The sequence below is a fragment of the Apostichopus japonicus genome, chromosome 3 (genome assembly GCF_037975245.1).
Source record: "Apostichopus japonicus isolate 1M-3 chromosome 3, ASM3797524v1, whole genome shotgun sequence".
NCBI classification, from domain to species: Eukaryota; Metazoa; Echinodermata; class Holothuroidea; order Aspidochirotida; family Stichopodidae; genus Apostichopus; species Apostichopus japonicus.
In genome coordinates, this window is record NC_092563.1 from 20375840 (window position 1) to 20397718 (window position 21879).

At 37.5% G+C, this 21879-nt stretch overlaps 1 protein-coding gene across 2 annotated transcripts; it reads right to left on the reverse strand.

Annotated features, from left to right (window-relative positions):
- Nucleotides 1-67: 67 nt before the first annotated feature.
- LOC139965391 (centrosomal protein of 76 kDa-like) lies at nucleotides 68-14798 on the reverse strand. Of its 2 annotated transcripts, none has more exons than XM_071967712.1 (14): nucleotides 14606-14798; nucleotides 13381-13523; nucleotides 12420-12693; nucleotides 11566-11790; nucleotides 10583-10768; nucleotides 9905-10002; nucleotides 9056-9184; nucleotides 7842-8033; nucleotides 7461-7624; nucleotides 6471-6591; nucleotides 5382-5486; nucleotides 3567-3674; nucleotides 2758-2975; nucleotides 68-1775 (listed from the first exon to the last, which is right to left on the reverse strand). In XM_071967712.1, exons 2-14 carry the CDS (start codon nucleotides 13441-13443, stop codon nucleotides 1637-1639), a joined length of 2022 nt encoding a protein of 673 aa, XP_071823813.1. In that variant the 5' UTR covers nucleotides 13444-13523; nucleotides 14606-14798; the 3' UTR covers nucleotides 68-1636. The 2 variants fall into 2 exon arrangements, with proteins under 2 accessions (XP_071823813.1, XP_071823812.1); XM_071967711.1 differs by having other exon boundaries at nucleotides 13381-13537.
- Between the last annotated feature and the right edge of the window lie 7081 nt (nucleotides 14799-21879).

Here is a 21879-nt window from a genome sequence, read left to right on the forward strand (position 1 = left end):
TTGATTGGTTGTTGAAACTGAGGCTTTGATTGGTTGTTGAAAGTGAAGTTCAGAAGTACTTCTAGTATTGGATTTACAATATTTATTTGACTCATGCAAAATCGTGTGTTGACGATAACAAATATCAAACTTTGATTTCTTAATTCCATTTAGTCACAAATATATAATATATAATAAATAGTATGAATGACTGTAAATGTTTTTGATGATGTATTTATTTATTTTTTCTTTTTGTTTTTTTAAACATGTTGAATGAAAATTGAGAATGAAACCCTGATGTTCAGCTTAATGTTCAAGGTGCTTTGCTTTAAAGAAGGGGAGAAAGATACTATTGTGCAAATCCGGTATCAAATTGTAACTTGTAAATTGTTGTAAATTGGAAAGACTTAAATTGACCTATAGTTCTACTTCAGGACACAACCATTATTCTAAACAATGATGCAATGAATATGCATATCGAGAGTGAGAATCATCACAATAGTATAGTGGACAAGGAAGTGGTTACCAGGTTACCCCCTCCCCCTTCCTCTGTCATACAGGCTATTATGCCTCTCTGTCATATTTAAGCCCCTTCCTCTGTCATATAGGCATATATGCCTCTCTTTCATATTTTAACAACCACTCTTACACAGAGGAGTTCAAACTCCTTTAACCGCACTGATTCTGTTCTGTAGTTAAAGGCATTAAAGACTCGCCCCAAACCGCGTGCGGCCATCTGAAAAAGTTAACTTTCCATTGCTTGCAAGTGACGTTTTGTTCGTGTCGCTACAAAATGCAGGCAGTAATGAAACGTGATACGTTGTTATCTTTTATCTACTCCTGAGATGTCCATCGCTGCTATGTACACTGTGTTGTGGGTATTGACTGTAGCTGCATGTATTGACTGTGCACTAGTGTCTAATTACCGACGGTAGCAAGTTGTGTGTGTATTATCTGGGATCGATGGTGGTGTCTAACACTTCTGTTACACCTCATTCGAAACTAGGTCCGATTACCGGCAAGAGACGTTTCTTTCTGTGCAAGTCTTCAATGCCTTTAAGGGAAGGATGACATCAGCTAATGTGCAAACTTTCTCTGCTGTAATATTCAAGAGCCATTCCAGTTGTGTGATCCAAACTATTCCAACAAATGTGATTTTGATTATACCTACTATTGAATAAAGGAACATATCATGCCAGACCACGACCTTTGACCCTCATTATCATAACACAGACATGTGTTAACAAGGTTCCTCTGCCATAATATTCAAGAAGCAGAGTCCAAACTTCCCCAATAGCTCAGATTCTGTTTATTCCTATGTTGAGTAAGAACTGTGACATTCACTGTCATAACACACACTTGTTTTTGCAGGGCTGCTCTCTACCATTCTAGTATCGAGAGACCTCACCTCAGCTGAAGGGCCATGACAGTCATTAATTGACCTTTCACTACAAAGGACAATCATCTATTTGAAAGGCTCCTCTGCCATAATCACAGACACTCCCTGCAATATTCAACAGCCATTCCATTACTGAGGTGTCCAAGCAGTTTGAACTGCTTTGATTCCATTTTTCTTTGTTGCTGGTGAGCGAAGGACCATATCGGCCAAGTTCACGACCTTTGACCTTCACCTTCATAAGACCTTTGACCTTCACCTTCATAAGACAGACTTATATTTGCAGGCAAACATGATCCAAACAGCGCAGGCAGACTCTGGGTAACAAAACACCCTGACTCTTAAACCTAACCTTACATGGTCTCCACGGCAACAGACTATCTCTTCACAGACGGGTGACCTGTGGTTTGGAAAAAGGACAAAACTTCAATATTACGAAGGTATAAGGTGGGGAAAAAAATCGTTTTCATCTGCTAAAGTAAATCATTCAAAATTATGAAATTGAAAAATTACGAAAAAACTTATGTTACAGCTGCAGCTTAATAGGATTCGATTCGCAATTGTAAAAATGTTATTTCACTTTCCCGGCAAATTTTTGAATGAAAGCTGAATTTTTTGGGCCCTTAAAATTCAGGCAATTAAATGAACTATAAACAATCTATTCCATGACTGTAAACTTCCTTTCTGGTTTCTGCTGTATTTTCACTCTTGACAGAATTTTCACGTGATAGTACAAATTTCAATTAAAACATAACAACCCGATAAATGGGAACTTATTAAGACTTTCAAAGGATGACTTTATGAAAGAAAGGATATCTTTGACACATGTGACATTCCCTCGAAAACTAAAAACTCCACACATTTTAAGATGATATCACATTCTCTTCTTAAGAAAAACTGCCCTTTTAATATCAAACAGTCATAAGGCCAATTAGATTGGCTATCAGGTTTAGCATGGAGCCCATAAATTCAGCTCTCCAAAGAAGACAACCAAAGAAAAAAGAGATTGTTCCAAGCAATGGGTGAATGAGATGCAAATGATCTCTGATAACATGTTTACAAGGTTCCATCAACCCACGGTGTTGGGTTCCATCCTTCATCACCATGTTGTTGATATGATACTTACAGTTGTACATAATTTATAGCACACAACTCATTAGCATAATGCATGAACAGATAAACAGTTAACTGTGCCCGAACATAACCCGCAAACTCACCGACCAAGTTTACAGTAATAAAGCATTCCCCAGCCAGGAGAGGGCAAAAATGTTACTGCACCAAATTAAAATGTGGAAGCACAGTCTGTTGTACGTTTAAGCTTTCGCCTCTCCCTTCCATTTATAACAAACTTTTTTCACGACAGATTTTTCAAATCGACTTGCCTGAAACATGTTGAGAATGCCCTCCTTGCGTTTCTGTGTACAAACTGTATGGGAAAGCCTTTGAAAGTGTGACCGTCTGGGATGGCTTTGCGTATCGCGTGCTGGAATTCCTCGTTGCCAGCCGTGACCCCCGTTGACCTCTCTAACTCGTACGCCGCCAGTGCTTGATTCAAGAGGTAAGAGAGTTCGTCATCCCAAACGGTGGTTAACCCCATATCCTGGAGAGATGCAAGACGAAAAAATAAAAAATAACTCACGTCGACAAGCTGGCTGAGTTTGTTAACCAAAATATGCACAACCGATCTCTCTTCTTTGTTTTGCTTGCCACGTCATAACGCTACTAAAATACTGCTGAAGGTAGCATTTAACTGTTCAACTTTGAAATGGTTTTATACTCACCAATTAGTGACCTTTGAGAGTAAAGAACCAAAGAGGGTGCCCAATTTTGATCGACGGCAATCATATTATGAGCGACATACGGTAGATATTTATGGCAATAGGCCATTACATGCTAAATAAAGCTCTTGTTTGTTTGTGATTGTTTAGTGACAATCTGGTAGTTAAATAGCACACCAACATATATGGCATTCCCTTCCCCTGCACCTTAAAGTGGTTACCTGAAAGAAAGTCAAGCTAACAGTGCAGAACTCAGCTCACATACATGGGCAACATAGGAAACAAAGTTTACAAAGAAGCTTGCAGTGCACTATTTTGGTGTATTTTCTCTCACCTCGCCCCCTCTTCCAATGCCCCCTCCTCCCACCCCAAAGTCTTAACCCCACTGGTCTGTAATAGTAGTGCATACATACCTTTCTTTGATCTACCACAAGCGCTCTCAGCTGCAGTTCCAGGTCATTGCTTGCTAGAGACGAGTCCAAGAGATTGGATATTAGAGGTACTGGGTGGGGCCACAAAGACTGATTGAAAAGAAAAATATTGGAAATTTGAGCTAAAAATCATTCTACTGGCTTCTCTTTTTTTGTTCAACAGGTAAAATGCTCTATTTGTGATCATTTTACAATACATTCTCCATTGTTTCAAGGGTAACATATAGAAATTGTCCAGGGCTACAAAGCATTATCACAACAACATGAATCAAAAAGTGAAGTCAATAACAGAAGTCCCCCCCCTGGCAATTATTGACCCCTCCCAAGAAACCAAATGAATAATAAATAAAATAATTCCCAAAGCAAGTTGCTCTCCATGTCTTATATACTGTACCTCTTCTTTTTTTTTACCGAATGATCCCCTCCTAAGAATCAAACAGAGCTCCCCTCCCCCCTCGTCCCCTCCCCACCCCCCCCTTTGATCATCATTATCTGTGTTATACATTCAGCTCTGAAGAAGATCCTGCTAGGATCGAAACCTCAGGCCCACTTACTTTTACACCATTTTATACTGAAGAGTATCCAAATATATGTAAGTATTAAAATGTTCATAATTATACAAGTTATAATCTATCTTAAAACAACACGTTCTATTAAACAAGTAGCAAAGGTTTTGCTACACATATTTAATTTTTCTGTAAATTATGTTTGATGTTGTTCTTAACAATTCTTGCAATCATAAACTAAGAAGTAAGTTTGTCTTCTTTTGCTCTCCAGACCCTGCCACCATCTTCTCGATTTGACTGGACTCACTCCCAGAGGGAGAAAGAAGAAACAAATCTCTTATTAGTGAGATTCGTCAAGGTTGGATAAACTCCACATATTTTGTTGAAGCAATTTGCAATCCTTAATTGCCAGTACATTTCAGTTCTTAGAATTTTGTCTTGAATTTAAAATTGGCTCTCTCGACGAAATGATCGGATCGTGACTTAAGGAATCAAATTAAGTCTGAGGCCAAGCCCACAAATCAGTGTCATAGAGAGGCTATAAATCAGACTCTACTTCCCTCTAAGGTATCAAATTCTGATACATTTAACTTCACAACTTGCCATGTGTTTTTTTTTTGTTAGTATCTTCCAAACTATTTTCCATGTAATGAGATCTATACTGGTTCCAACTTTGTTTGAAAGATTCAATTCTTTTTAAGAACAAAAAAAGTTTGCATGTGTCATGTTTCATTATCATTGTTAGGTTTTAGAAACACATGGCATGTGTATGTCATGTGAACTCTTGAGTGTGTAAATACATCAACTTGACGGAAACTTGACATACACCCTGAACTGTGGACAGAGGAAGCTGGAGAGGGGTTTGGAGGAGGGTTGGAGGGAGGGAGGGGTACTTTTTTGTACCTCCTTCGCACCATTTAGTTGATCATACAAATCCAAGTAGCCTGTGGTGTGGTGTGAGAAAACTGATCTTTTTTCTTTATTTGACGTGACACATCTTGTATGGGTGTAATAAAATAGGAATGGAATTTGCACTTTCTACACCGAAAAACCTAGTCAGTTTTAACAATTGTTTTTTTCTTCAAAGACAGAAATACGGACGAAATATTCTATGACGACCGCCAACTTGAAACGAGAGAGCATTAAGGAAAACCAGGGTCCATTTGTGAATGAGCTACTCTGTGGCTTTCTAACCAACTTGGTTATCCTGCACTTAACTATACAGCTATACTAAACTCAACATAGGTAAAACACACATACGGGTGAAAAAAGAAGGTGTTCCTAATCTTACTTGACTTGAGGTACCGCAGACTGACTGGATTGCGTCTGGACTCATCGACTTCCACAGAGATTCATCGTGGAGATCGAAACAGCAGACGTCTACGTTGTCTGAAGGCTGCCAGAAGAAAATCAATATTCATGAAGATACAGCAAAGTCCAAAGGATCCAACTGAAAACATTAACGACTACCGTTTTACTCGGCAATCCTAAAAGGGTCCTACGCCACCAAAACTTTGGGAGAGAATATGATACTTTTGTAGTAATAAAATTATTACAGCAAAGAACAGCAAATACTTTGACAGCTCATATGCCATTATGAAGTCACTCACTATAGGGTGTGCCCAGATCAGACCAGAAAATGTTATAACATTGTTTTAAAGAATTTTTATGTGGATGTAAAAACTTCACTGAGTGAGGATGAAAATATATTTCTTCATAAAATCCAGTTGGGCCAAGTTTTCCCACTGAAACACTTGACTATGCATTGCATTATTAACACAGACAACTGACAGCCACCCTTAATGGACCTCAACCAATGACACACAGCCATAATTAAAATCCTCAACAAGGTACATTTTTTGTCACGAAATTGAGGTGTCTTTCACAGAGAATGAGAGTGTTGTAAACACAGGTCGAACAAGGTGTCATGAATAACACATTGTTTCTGTTATCTTCCACACGTGTTAGTTTTCTGGCTCTACTGGTTCATAGTACTACGGGTCCATGCTAGGTTTTTTTTTTTGTCAGTTCGCTACATTTTAAAGTTTGTTTCATAATTTCAATTCTAGATGCTCAGACTGGTCAAAATTACTGCTTCTATCTTAAATTTAGGTAAAAGAAAAAGAAAGGGTGGAACATAGCACACACAAAAAAAAGAAGGTTGGCTGTTTGTTACTTTGGTAACTACACAGTACATCAACTAATAGAATGATGACCAAACTGAGTTGTAGTATTTGGACAACAAATTGTGGACAATTTGTAGCAAAATGTATTTATGGATGACAGAAGGAGCTAAAAATAACTTTCATGACATTTTTGGTACAAAATATGAGCACATTGAACGCAAACAAGTGTGACAAATCAAAAGAATTTAGATTACCTGACAATTAGCAAAGAATGTTCGATGGTTGAAAATACAGCCGATCGTCCTGAATGGGTACTGCGGCCTCGGTAGCTGGACTGACGGAGGGTCATCGGGGTTGACTGGTTGATGGATGTACCTATGAGAGGAACATACCAGGTAGTAGCAGGGTAGTGACCATTCTCCATGGTATGATTTAACAGTGGTACCTAATATCAGGACATTTTCAGGACCGGAGGTTTGTCCGGTTTGGGAGAAAAGTCTAGATAATCTAGTCTACTAAACGTTAGTGAAGTTTTTCATCGTTACAGACCCTTACATAGTACAATGTGCTTTAAAAGGTCAGTCTGCAAACTTTCAGGCCTATGAACCAGTATCTTCCATCAGGACTAAGCCACAATCCATTTATAGACCCCCATCCCTCAGAATCAATGCTTAAATTGTACCCGAGCTGCTTTGGACTGTGGACATTTGATGTTAAAACAAGAACTTTCCATCAGTAAGCTGTGAAAATCCTTGATAAATTATCTGACTTCTCTGACTGTTTATGAAACTTTGCTTTTGAATGTCGACTACAATACGGTCAAGCGCTCGAAGCTTATCTAGTATTTTTTTTCTCTGTGCTTTTGTTGTGCATTTGCTGTAAATGAACATTAGACTAGAAATGGTAAAGAAAACTATTTTCCTCTACTCTACTCACACCAATCTTGATCATATTTGCCTCTAATTTCCTACTCAAATTTTCTGCTGTTCAGTTACTAGAACATATAACGATTGAACATGAAAATGTCAGTATTGGACAAACTGTAGAAACTTGTTTTTTGACAACAAAATGCACTCTATTACAGTAGTTATCTAAATTTTAAATACTGGCATGTAGTAACATGAATGTGCAGTATTATAGCGATAAGACTGTTTGGATAACAGATCCGAATAATCCAGGATTAGGGTAACAAATCTAGGGATTAGTACACAAGATACACAATGAATGATATCTTTAAATAATACCTGTGACCAGAGAGAGATTCCCAAAACGTGACCAGGCCATCAGGGCTGATGGTGACCACCCAGGTTTGAGCCGCACCTTTCACTTTGGTTCCGACGCAGACAAAAGCATTGAGACCAAACCCAAGAAGAAGGTTACATAGTAAGATGGCGTGGTCTTCGCAATCCTAAAGAGGGTCCGAACAGAGAGGGTTATGCATCACATATCAAAAGTACTGCATCATAAAATTCAAAACAACCTTAAATGGTAAACACGCTAAACATTTCGCAAGGCTTCTTGCGTTTGGTCCGCAGTTTCACTCATAATAATGTTGCGATTAATCAACCTCAGATTCCTTCCTGGATTTCTTTTCAGCAAATTTTCGGTAAAAAGCTACGACATACCCCTCTATTTTTACATAGGAAAGCGTGCGAGGAGTTCCACTGTTCCTTTGGTTGGCCGCCGCCAACCGTCGAGGACCTCTCGAAACCGATCACGCTGATGAAGCGGGCTGCTTGGCGAGGTGTGTCCAATAATCTACCAGCTCGTAGTGGCTTCACATACAAACACACAAACCTATTGGCAGCATTTTCATCCTGTCAAAGAAAGATGAATGAAAAGAGAAGTGGTCGAAACAGAAACGGTGACATGCATTGGTAATGCTATGCATGAAACAATGTTGCCTCACTGCCTGGTACAGGAAATGATGAAATAGTTAATTGAACCTGAGCTTGGTGGAATGGTGTGCAAAAAATAGGTGCAAAGGTGACTCTAAAATCATGCAAGTGGATGTTCTAGAGAAAGCAAATTCTGGGCCTTTCAGTTATAAAGAGTATCATCTGAACTTTTCAACGTTACAAACTACTTGGCACGATTCCTTCTTGTCTCATTGTTTTTCAAATCAAAATTTCAAATTCAAAAGAAAAATATATAAAGTGAAAGAAGAGTAGATAGTATAGGTCCACTGATCATATTTGAAGTATCTATTAACAAAAAAGATATGGCCACAAATAGTAGGAGAGTATAAGTTGGCTTTATCTAAATGTGATTTTATTATGACTAAGCATCTGGTTCTGCGGATACAACATAACATAAAAATAGTATTTTCCATACATTCATATACATGAACACAATATATGAGGTAGAATATATACTCCTTTAAGATTCTTTCCACAAATGACACAATATTCAATTTGAACAACAATTGTGAGGGATTTGGTGGAGAGTACAAATAGGGTTGAATAATTTTAGAAATGAAATGTCACCAGTTGTGAAAGCTATCAGAGTGTGAAAGATAACTCAGTAATAAAACTGATACAAATTAATGAAAACTGTAAAGTTTCCATTTAAAATTGAACTTTACATAAGTAAATGAAGAATGTAAATCTGTGTGGGAAATAAAAAAACAAACTTGAAAAAGAGTTAAGACATTCAACCCAGAGACCTTGGGGATGCAAGCCCTGCATTCTGCTAACTGAACCTCTCCAACCCATAGTCGGTGAAGCCTGTTCGGCCAGCCCAAGTTACCTCGCATACTACGTATAAACCAGGTCGTCACACTTAAATTTCATTTGATTTAATTAAATTAGATTTTGACAACAGTTGCAGGGTACATTACCTGAGCAAATATCTTCACTAATCTGTTCTGGTGAGTTTCTCGGATCTGAAGATATTCCTTCCACCACTGTTTAGCATAAACCAGAAATAACCTCTCTCTCTCAGAAACACGACTCCTTTCCAAATTGACCTGTTATTGTGAAAACAAAATCCTTCGTCATGAATGAAAACGTCCTGGTAACTCGGGCCAGATTGTTGTTTAATTCCTCAAACAACCTTGACTTTTTTTTTTGACAGCAGAACAGCAGAGTTGGTTTGCAAACAAAGATTAATGTTTAATGGAAGACTGGATCATGTATTGTTCAGGTTGTCCAGATCACCACTATGAAAATGTACAACAAATGTAGGGATAGAAAAAAGCCTGAATAAATAGAAAAACATTGGGAGAATATTTTTCTTTCCATACCTGTAGCAAATAATTTAACAACCATTGCATTTGGCTAATTATTGACAAGTTTCCATGATAGAGTTTGTGAGTAGAATACTCACAAGCACATTCCAGCTCAAAGAAACACTGGTATAATGTACAAGAAAGGTATTATGTTTTACTATTGCTTTGAACTTTGCTTGACTGTTTGAAATAAATATACGACCAGGTGAGATCTTGTATTGCTGTAGTGCCCAACATATATAAATTCATAACATCTGAACTCTGTTTTCTCTCATTTCCAGCCCCCATACTGAGAATAGACTTTTGCAGCTTAGATTTAAGCTGAAATTGCCTGAAAATGAAATCTAGTGTAAAAATGTATGTCATAGAATTCAGGGCTTTTAGGCTTCAGTGATCAAATATGGTCCTTATGTAGTACAGGCTGACAGGTTCATATTTTTAAAGATGTCTGAATTTTACCTGAGTTGCAATGACTTCGTTGCTCAATATCTGCTGCGGAATTGGCAGAACCTCTAGCTTGACTTCAATGATTCCAACTGGTACTTTATTCTCTTCTCCTGGAAGTATAATTTTAAAACAAAAGCAACTTGCAAACCAATATTGAGCAACACACAAGGTAAGCATTAGTGTTTGAGATTTGAATAGCATTGTTGACGTATATGAAGGATGTTAATCATAAAACATTTAAAAGACTGCAATAATGTTTAGAACACATCATATACATCTTTGCACTTGTGTTAAGTTACATGTAGTCTATATATGACACACTGACTGTACATACCTATACCCATTAACTCAACAGGGATGCTTTGTCTTGGTGTTTGATTTACATGTAGTCTATATGTGACACACTGACTGTGTATAGTGTACCTATACCCATTAACTCAACAGGAATGCTTTGTCTTGGTATTTGAGTTACATACATGGCTATATATATATATGACACACTGACTGTATATATCTATACCCATTAACTCAACAGGAATGCTTTTTCTTGGTATTTGAGTTACATACAAGTCTATATATGACACACTGACTGTGTATACCTATACCCATTAACTCAACAGGAATGCTTAGAACACACATGTGTTAAGTTACATGTAGTCTGTATATCACACACTGACTGACTGTACATACCTATACCCATTAACTCAACAGGAATGCTTTGTCTGGCAAAGTCGCAACATAAAACAGTTCTCCAATCTAGATGGTTGGAGGACAGGAGGGTTGTATCACCCGAGGGCTCTGTCTTGATGAGGACTAAGTGAATGGGGTCTGACATGGCTAGGAGAGTGGTGGCATCTGCCATCCTTGATGCATCACCTGTTAAAGATGAACCAAAAAAAAAAAAAAATGATGAATGGCAACTGATGTAAATTAGAACTCCTGCGGCATATGGACGTTGTCATTAAAGGGTCATTGGTAGACGTGATGGAGAGCTGGGTTGGGGCGTGTGAGTGTCATATCATATTCAGATGTAAGGGAACTTGCTACAGTACAAGTAAACTTGCATGGTACAGTAAGAAATCATGCAAGAGTAGCAATGGAATGGGCACCAGAAGGAAGGAGGAAGGTTGGCAGACCCAAGACAACTTGGAGAAGGACAGTAACTAAAGAAAGAGACAAGAATGGCTGGAGAAGCTGGTCCGATGTGAGAAGAGCTGCAGAAGATCGACAGGGGTGGAAAGAGAGCATCCTGACTTTATGTAACAGACGTTACGGAGAAGATTAAGAATTTCAGACAGTAAGAGTGTAGGGAAGCCAGGGCAGTTCAAGGTTACCCAACCTCTTAAGGAATCAATGAGAAAAACTCATCAAATATTTTCACCAAATGTTTGTTACAGCCAGGTATAAATTTTACAAAGAGTAATCAGGAACACTGTACAATATCACACAGTGTGTGCTACATTTTGTTTACAGTTTAAATTAGACATCATGTAATAAGGGTTTGCACAATATCTTGATCAGAGGATATTGATAATACATTTGTTCTGAGAATAAAAATACATTTTTGCATCCATATAGTAATGAGATCAATCCATGCAGCATAAAATGATACCAGATAAAACTAATCCTTGTTCTGGACCACAGATCATTTTCAAAATATTTGGAGCACGCACCTCCTTTTTGGTCATGCAGCTCCAGAAGAAACCCTTCTTTAAAGTCCGGGTCACATGCACATGGGACAGGCTTGGTTTTGAACCTTTGACCCCTAAAATGTAGATGTATTGTAAAGGTGGAACACTGACGACCTGGTAACGGCTCTCCCTCTTGAAGATGCTCCAAAAATGCTTTTCCTCCAGTGAGTTGAAAATAGAGGTATCTCCTTGTTGGATCAACGCTGGCTAGAGGTTAGAGGAAGCGTATTAAAAAAAAAAACTTCAAAATTTTTTTAAGCAGATTTTGAATTGATTTTTGATAATTAATTTTATGCTATAAAAATTTAAACAGGAGTCAAAAATATCTTGAACACAAACCTGAGACAATAAAAAATTGGTCTCCAATAAGCAAATTTCACACATTTCAAAGGAGACTACTTCGTAATATTCTCAACATTAGATGGACCAATAACAATTGGTTATCAAACGATGAGCTCTACAATGAAACCAACCAAACACCTTGGTCACCCATAGTCGAACATAGAAGATTGAGATTTTTCGGTCATGTAGCAAGACTCCAGGAGGACGCTCCAGCAAAGGTTGCTTTAAGAGAAGCATTGAGACATACTGCTAAACCAGTAGGAAGGCCCATGACTACCTTGCTTGGCTAAATAAAGTCGCAATTTAAGGACGTTTAACATTAACAATTTCGAGGAAGTAATAAACCCTCCGCAAGATCGTGATACATGGCGGTGTAGATCACTGAGCATGTCGGATAGACGAGACTCAACTTACTTCTACTACTAATAAGCACATGTGATAGACAAATATTCGAACTGAGAAATAAATTTTCTCGTACCTTATACTTGAATTACCTTTGTTTAGTGGAACGGTTTGGAAGGTGCTCTCCCTGTCAACATGATGGGTTGCAGGTTTGGTAGATAACGTCTGTTGCCATGGTAATCGTTCCTCATGTGATTCACTAGTACCACTGATCTGCAGCTGTTGCATGATGTCATCTACAATTCCTTTCTTTCTCAGCGCCTCCAAGATCTCCTGTTCACCGATTGTCTCTACATCTCCTTCTCTCGGCAGCTCACCTTGGAAGGATTCTGCAAGAACTTCTTGGATCTTATTGTGAACGTCCATCTGCAGAGATAGCCATTAGTGAGTGACCATGAAATCAGAATTGTCACTCAAATAATACACACTGACCTTTGCAACAGCAAAAGGAGCACTTAACAGTAATTATCAACTTTACATAAGGATATGTCATGAACCACTGTAGGATAGATAGATATAGATAGATACTTATTCAGCCAATCATATAAAAAAAACCAAGGAAATTGGTGAAATTGGATGCTGAGAAATGTGTGAAAAATAACACTAAGCAGCCACTTACAAGTCTTACAGTAGGTCTATAGATATAGGTTCAATCATATACCTTACCACTTACAATGCACATAAATATCTAGTTTAGACAAAGATAGTATCATGACGAAGGATGTTAACTTGCCGACCAGTGGGAAGAGACTCAATAAAATAAATATACAGCGCATGCAGTGCAATATAAATATAATATAAACATTACCACTAGACTCTACCAATGCCCATAGGTCACTAGAAATGCAGTTCTAACATATGTTCTAACATGTGCTTTTTAGGCATGTCATTACAACATGTATGCTTTAGGCTCATATAAAACTTTCCTTTATGTTGCTCATGGCAAAACACAAATTTGCTATTGCTTGTTGAAAGGTATGCTGCAGATGATAGCTAATATATAGTAACATTTCCAATCATCTTAAGTTACTGTGGTCAAGTGTAGTACTGTACCTTGTTAAGTTCATTGTGTATTATTTGCTTCAGTTCAGCCACTTTTTCTGGAGGCAATGCCATGACTATTTGTAGCCTACAACTGCACTGATACCTTTGAAGACTGGCTGCATCCAAAGTACTTTATTCCGTATGTGTACAGTCTGAAACGTAGAGGCTATATATAATAATCCAAAATGTGAAGAAAAAAATTAATTATGTAAAATTACTAACAGAATAGTTTTGTCCTTACGAATAAATTAAGTTTCTTAGGCCTAGAATGGTGTTGTACAATACATTTACTTTGCAAATTGTGTTAAACATGATTACACTGATAGACAAACTTGAACCATGGACAAACAAGTATTGGATCCCTCAAGCTGGCACAGTTTGCAACTACAGAAGGGTCTATGCTGTATTGCAACTTACATTGCATTTCTACAATGGGCAATCACTAAACAGTGATTGACTAATCATGTTTTCACCTAAGGATATGCCTATAGCCTAGTACGAGATTTGTACACAAATGAATGAATAGGGCCCTAGGCCTATATATATTTTGTAATTTGTAGGCCTAGGGTATAGGCTAGTCAGTATTGCGAAGTTCGGAACACTGCGAAGTTCGGACACCCCTACGAAATACACAATTTAAACATGATAACCTACAGCTAGAGCCAATTTCACGAAAAACTACGAAGCTACAGTTATTTTCTCTCCAAAATGACCCGTGTGCAAGCAAGTACTTCCATATTTGCCAATAAAAGGAAGTTATAGTTTTGGGGTGTTTCAAGGCTTACGTGTCCGAACTTTGAAGTGTCCATGCATTGCTACTCACATGTTTTCCAATCATAAAATAGTTTAACCCTCATATTATGCAAAAGTCTATACAAATACGAGTCACAATGCATCACTGCTCTATTTTACTTCGCTACATTTATGATCGAATAACATATTGCAAATTAAGTTAAGTCCTACTTAATGATTTTCTTCTGACAAAGTTAACAGTAACACTGCTTAGGCTATAGAGGCACAATACTGTAGTCACCGTTCGATAACTGATGCAACACAATGAAAGTTCGCAGGCCCTACAATGAATATGGTAAACTATACTTTACCATGGACCATACAACTTTTCTGGATGTAAGCAACAGTACAGATTGCATACGTTTTATTTTCACTGAGAATATGTAATCAGTAATCTTTCAGTTAACTTAGATGACGAATTTGTCCAAAATTAACAACTTACCTGCTTTCGAAATTGGTGGAATTCCTAATCGTTGCCAGAAACATGGAAAATTGGTTTACATCTAATGTTGCTGACTTTTCTCTATTTTACAATGTCGCGGTACATACCATAAGACTATTAAATATCCACTACGTGTTTATAAATCAATATAAATTTCAATTAAATACATTTCATAGCGTCAAAAAATATTTCAAAACTGTTTTGAACGTTTGGATTACGATAATATCCTAATGTTGAAATGTTCTTCTCGTTTGCATTTAGTAAACATTACTTAGCGCCACCAATTTTTGATATTGCTCATCGACATACACATAGTCAACAAATACCACTATAATCAGTATACGTCAATCACCTAATGATACCACATAAGGCATGGATAAGAGACTAGGAACAACTGCCCGCTAAATTATTAGTTGTAAATTGAGTGTTTCATAGAACGGAATTAACAATTGAAAAATGTAATGCGTACACCCGACATCCCCCTCGATAGTCTTGGCTAATTCGTTTGCAATACGCTTTTTCTCGCGTGCAGCCTCAGAGTCCGTTTCTGCCGATCACGAATGTGCTTACCCACTTTTTTCACATGCCCGAGGATCTGTCCGATACAACCTAGCATCAATCGAAAGCGTTGACAGGGGCATTCTCTGGGCAGTAGGGCAAATAGATACGGGAAAATAGCTTTGTGAAAAAGAAAGGTACACTAGGCTGTTCATACCCCCTCAGAGGCAACCGCTCATGTGCCACACTGTCGAAGTGATTCTTAATATAAGAAGTACGCCCCCTGTTTTGGCGCTACCCAAACCCGCATCACATTCATCAACAACATGAAATGAAATCATCATGTGTGGTCTCGCAGATTTTTAGTACGCCATCGAGAATATTTTCCGCATTTATCTTAAAACACGAAAGAATTCATCTTTGCAGACTTACTTCATCGTAAACCAAGTAAAATGGCCTCCAAAGAACCTTGTAGAAAAGATCGCTTATATTTTGATAGTCAAGGTAAAATCCTTCATGTAAATTCGTTCGCTGTAGGGTATAAATAATATTGCTTGGATACTGTTACACGAAAATTGAAACCATGACAAACTTGCGTGTCACGGTACATGCTCCACTTAATCACTCATGCTGCGAGTTTGAGCTATCTATACCATTACAATTATTGCCTTAGAAATCTATGCCCGTCGCATAATGTTTCTTAGATCGATGAATGATTATATATACTAGGTCTCAACGACGGGGAAAAGGTTTGAGCGTGGAGCTATCCGTATAATAGCTCCATGTATGCATGTTTTTTTGGGTAAAGTCAAACTGCCCTTTATAATGTGCACAAGGGTGACTGATTTGTGGGTCAGGACTATAGCTAGGACGGACCTGTCCTGGGTATAGCAACTAATTAAAATCTGTTAAATCTCTTTTCCCAAAGTTTAACGCCAATTGCGTTAATTAGCATAAATTAGTCATTACTTTATTCTAAGTTATTCTAAAATTGTCTTCACCCTGATAATTTTTTCGTATTTAGTACTTTCATGCAGAAGTCATCAAAATTATTAATTTTTCCTAATTTATGTCTTTCAACATTTTGCATGAAACTATAACTTGACTAGTCAAATAATGAATATTCATTGGCATTTTTGTATCGAATTGTCACAGAATATCAGCAAAAATCAACTCAAAATGTTGCTTTGGGCTCAAGAAAACAAGTTTAGATTGTTTAATTAATATTTTCAATCCTCCTCTCTTTGGATTTTTGTCTTTTAATATCTATTATCTTATTGATATTTTCTTTTTAGCGACATGGCTCGCCAGTGCATCCATACAGGGCGGTGTAAATGGAATCATCTTATTCCACATATGGTAGCTTATATACCCGGCCATCTTTTTTTTTCGTTGATACAACATGATACGAAAGAGAGCCCCACATTCTCTCACCAAAGCTTTCCCTGCGGTCATCCCACGGTATGCATATACCTACATTCCAGCAATGAAATACCCACTATCTGGCAAATTTAAAAAAGACAGCCTTAAATTGTGTTATATGTGGATTACAACACATAGAGCGATCCATCTATCAAACTATAAAGTATCTGCCTATTTTTTTTTTATAATATTTTTACTAGCGTATGTATGTAGGCGTGACATGATTCTGTAACATTTGCAGCTATAGTCGTGGCTTCGTGAGTTCTTGTCTCATCCTGGTTGTTTTTTTGTTCTCTCTTTTTGTTCTTCTTTTTTCTTTTCCTAACGATAACAGATCTTCTCAATTCGTCAGGCCACGGATTTGATTTTACTACAGTTTATTCACATAGTGGCTATATATTTATATATATATATATATATGTATACGCTGTACCGTGACGATTGATAAGAACCAAAAACATTAGCATCTTTTGGGAAGTGTTATTGCAGACTTCTACTTCGCTGGATTAGTTTCGTTCGTGGACCAAGACGCTAAACTTCCTACAATGAGATATTTAGAGGTATAGGACTTAAGGAGAAAGCTCTGAACAGTTTTATTATTGATCCTCTCTCCATAATTTGATGAGTTGCAGTGCGAGTCTCAACGCACGCGTGTACGTCAGTTTATGGCAGAAGTAGAGTCAAAAGAGCTTCGAGTCACGCGTTATGAAGAATTGGGAATGGAGAGGAAAATAGAGGGAAGGGGGCTGAGGTGACAGAAGATTTTGGAACACTAAAAATGTGCATTGAATTATACGTTTAATAAGTTCTTATAAGGCGTAGTGATCAAATAGCCGTAGTCAAATAGAAGGTTCAGGGACCACGTGGCAGGTTCATGGTCGGGGGGGGGGGGGTAGGGGTGGGGGTGGGCATTTTCTTCAGCATCACGTAGTGTTGTATCACTGGAACGCAGTACTATGTAGTAACACGAAAATTGCTACATTTGCGAAAATGGCTTCACTTTCACTCCCTTAAACTTAGGAGTTGTCAAATTGCGATGTCAAAGGCAGGATGTGAGCAGTTTCTGGTTCGCGTTTAAAATTTACAAAAACTCTTTCTCATGATATTGGTACTCCTTGTCAACAAAAAGAGGACATGTTCTCATCATTTCTGTAAGGCGGTGTCGAAGTTCAATGACGAATCCATCACATGGTGCGGCGGCAAGCTTCACTCAGGATTGGTGTGTATCCCTAAGATTAACGGCTAGACTTAAAGTCCCCATTGGCTTACCATAGACCTCGGCTTCAAGATATCGAATCATGAAGTCGAAAATTGAAATCAACTCCGAGAGTCAAATATCGAAAACGAAAAAAATCCAGACCGAGAAACAGAATATCGGAAACCGAGAAGTATAAATATCTCGAGACCGCGGTCTCTAGCCCTTCAATCAAAAGCCACTGGCAGTAAATATGACCCCGCCATCATCCAGGTCGAAGGTTTAATGGTCATCGGCACTGCCCCCAAAATAAGCTAGCAAACAGGTCAAAAGTGGTCACCTTTACTCCAACAAGTACTCCTCAGCACTCGATGACCGCCACCCAAAACTAATGTTTTTCTTATCACAGGACAAAAGATTTTCGTGGTAAAATCTAGCTAAATGTCAAATCTTTAGCAAAAATGTCATGGAATTAACATTTGCAACAAACAAACTGGTTTAAAAAGTTAAGCATTTTTGGAGCATGCTGAAAATTGAGTTTCAATACTATACCAATAACCGTAATCTTATATATACCTATACCGTGGTATGGTACTATGTCTTTTTATATAGACTTACCTGCTTGCCAATTGCCAAGTACTAATTTATGCGTTTCTGTGTTTGAAAGAATGGGTTAATGAGTCCGTATCAGCCATACAGGTCAAAAGAATGTTTATATTACCAGGTACTTTTATAAGAACCTAATCATTCACTCTCTATATATATACTGTCGTATAACTGAGCGGCCGGGACAGAGTATGTGTGAGGCTTCTTCATTTCTTTTTTTTTTTTTTGCCTCCGTAGTTATCGTCTTGTGTTGTTGGTTTTATTGGGTGATTTACGGTTGCTTTGAGCTGTGAACGAGGCGTATAATACAGTCAATATACGGAGGTCAGTGTGTAATAAACGACTATTCATCATAAATAAAGAACACTTTGCCCTTGTCGCTGCTGATATCAGCCTCCCGTAGAATGTTTCCTTAGAAAACACGTCGCTGAACGAACGACAAGTTTAAGATAGAAGAAAAAGAATGAAAATCAGCCGTGAAATTCATCGTCCAGTAAATTTATTGAAGAGAATTTCTGACCCCTTTCTCTGTCCTTTTCTTTTTTGTCGGTAATTTCTTCGTATCGCACGCGGGTGGATACGGATGATGGTCATCCGTGGTGTTGATGGACGAACAAATGTAAACAGGCGTCACTCAACGGGATAACGAAGAATGGGTCAAAACCAGGCACGCCGACGTTCAAAGATCAACGTGTACACTGCCCATCGGCCTCCTTTCAGCACTGTGTTTGACTCTAGAGAGAGAGAGAGATTAATTCAGTTCCGTAACAGACAATTAGTCTATTTGCCTATTTCCAAATACGGTAGTATTAATACAACTCAATCGAATGATAAGACCTCTACTTCTCTCTCCTTAATTATAAACTTTGTGAACAAGATTGTTGACAGAAGTTAACTCTCCGTTTACAATAATTTAATGAAACAAAGTCGACCATTTCAACACGAATTATTGCTTTTTCCCCTCTTTTCTTTTGCCACCGTATAAAACGGCGTTTTGATAATCTAGTTCCTATGAGAACATAATAGGTTGCAAGTCTTCAGCACTGATAAATTGCATTTAAGAAGCTTTCCAGTATTATTTCCAATTGAACATACGCCTACAGCTGTTTCAGACTATCAGCATATACATAGAGAGAAATGGGAGGGTGACATTTTCTGACATTTTGTGTTTTGGGGGGTGGTGATGGTGGATAGATATATGGAGGTCAATTCCCCCCCCCCCCCACCCTCCCCTCCTCCTCACTTTAATTCTAATCTACAAAATGGTACTGCGATGCACTATCTATAGCAGTGTCGAGTAGCCTGTTGACAGAAGATATGGAAATAATTGTTGTATGTCTCCCTCTATTCACTCCATGTTTGTTTGTCATTGTTTATAAAAGTTATGGTGATTGGAACCGCTGGAAATGTATACACAACAAGGAGTTTGTACATTAATATAAATTCTACGTAAATAAAATACAGAACCGACATCACTTTCCGGCATGGGAATTTTTGTGAATAAAAATATCCGTTTATTCTATCCATGTGAGGAAAAATCTCTTTAGATTGGTAAGTAACATAAAATTTAACCAAAGTTTCTGACGATAAATTTGACACCCGAAAACGAGCTTACTTTGAATGAGCTTTCAAAGCTATTCATAGGATGTTATCAGCTTGAGTTTGACAAATTTATAATCAAGTTAATTCAATACTCAGGAGTCGTTTGGTTAAAAACATGTTCTGGTCCAAATGCTGTTATTTGTGTTTCTACGAAACCTTTTGTTTACAGTTTCATATCATTTGTGTTTAACTTCCATCACTTTCATCTTGCAATAAAAATTTCCCAATTATAATTTCTCTATTTCGATATGAAAAGGAAACTGAAACCAATGGTCATGTTTATGTTAAAGTAATAAAATATAGTTCATGTGAGACAGATGTTCTTATTGCATGTTGAATATAGTAATTAGCCAATAATCTTGACATGCAACAATTCTTCATGTTTTAATTTATCTTTCATGCATGTCATTGACGAATATTGTTTCCTTCTAATATTATCGTACTTTACATAAGGATAAAGTTCATTGCTGGACATCTTCTGATCAGTTTCTTCCTTGTTTCTTTTTTATACAAAAAGTTGCATTTTGGTAAAAGTTTAAAAACGGAGAACATTGACAGTTAAGCAATGCAAACATTCAACGTGTGTCATAATTCATGAATAAGTCAACAAGATGATTGTAATAGAGGAAAGTAAAGCTTTAAAAAAAAAATCATGTATCATGATGATGGCATCACAGACCGCCTATACTGTAATCCACTTTCTGGAGTCAGGGAGGGTTTTACTTTTAGCCAATCAAAATAGGTTACATTCAGGCAACCACATCTCGAGTCAGAAGTCTTCAGTATCCCCCCCCCCCCGCCTCCTCCCCCAAAAAGAAGGAGAGTGAGCAATTGCATGGTAACAGTTGTCAACAGTTCATCAAACTCTCCAAAGTGTTACAAACAGAAAGGAGAGTTACAATCCCTAAGAAAATGAAATGGCTATATAGGGATCGCCACCAACTAAGGGCTCTATAACCTATTTGTATATAGTGGGCTGGGCTACTAATCCAGAAGTCACTGCATGGTTCGAATCCCGTTCTATAGTCATAAATGTCTTAGCTCTCTTCAAAGGCCTACAGCTTACAAGTTGTAAAGCATAACAAGGACCGAAGGTGTAGCATGGGCCAAAGCTATACAATTGATCGCAGTCATGAATACAGGACTAAAGATTGAATTGACTGAAACTGACACACATTGATGTGAATAAATTATCCGGAAACATGTAGCACAAAAAGTTTGATAATTTGATTACTCAACAACTACAACATCCATACGGATTCTTTATACCATATAAGATAGTGAAATATACAGATTACTTTCAGACAGTAACATTTGTAAAAAGACCCCAAAAAATGTTTACAAAAATTCAATACTGAGAATTATAACCAATATTTGAAGTGATATACTCTTTACGTTTGTGCTAGCTCTCTGAACTATAAACAAAACAACAACAACAAATAAAGAGAAAGAAAGAGAGAAAAGCTCGCCAATATCAGTAACCATTTAGTTTTCTTACTTTATAAATTATTTGATAAAATACATCAATCTTGATTCATTACTTACTTTTCTGTTGTCGGAGTGGGCTGCACTTTTTGTAACACAATTTAGGACATGACATCTGACGAATGATAACGATAAACAAAAATTGAACTAAAATACGCCTACGCCTTAGTGAAAGTGTTTAATTTGTCCATAAGTTTGTAGAAACAAAAAGTAAGCTACTTAATAATGATATTTAGTTACACATCACATCATAATATTGTCCATTTTATTTTCATCATTTGAAATAAACGGACTGGGGTTTTTAAATTTTGTTTGTTTGTATAAATAACATTTTAAAATTAATAGACCAAAGTTGTATCCTCTATGAAAAGGTACAAAGCCATATATGGGGAAATATGCGGTCCATGCATGAGCAGCCTAGTATTCGTAAAGCTGGCAAAGAAACAACTCGATAATAATACGTGTA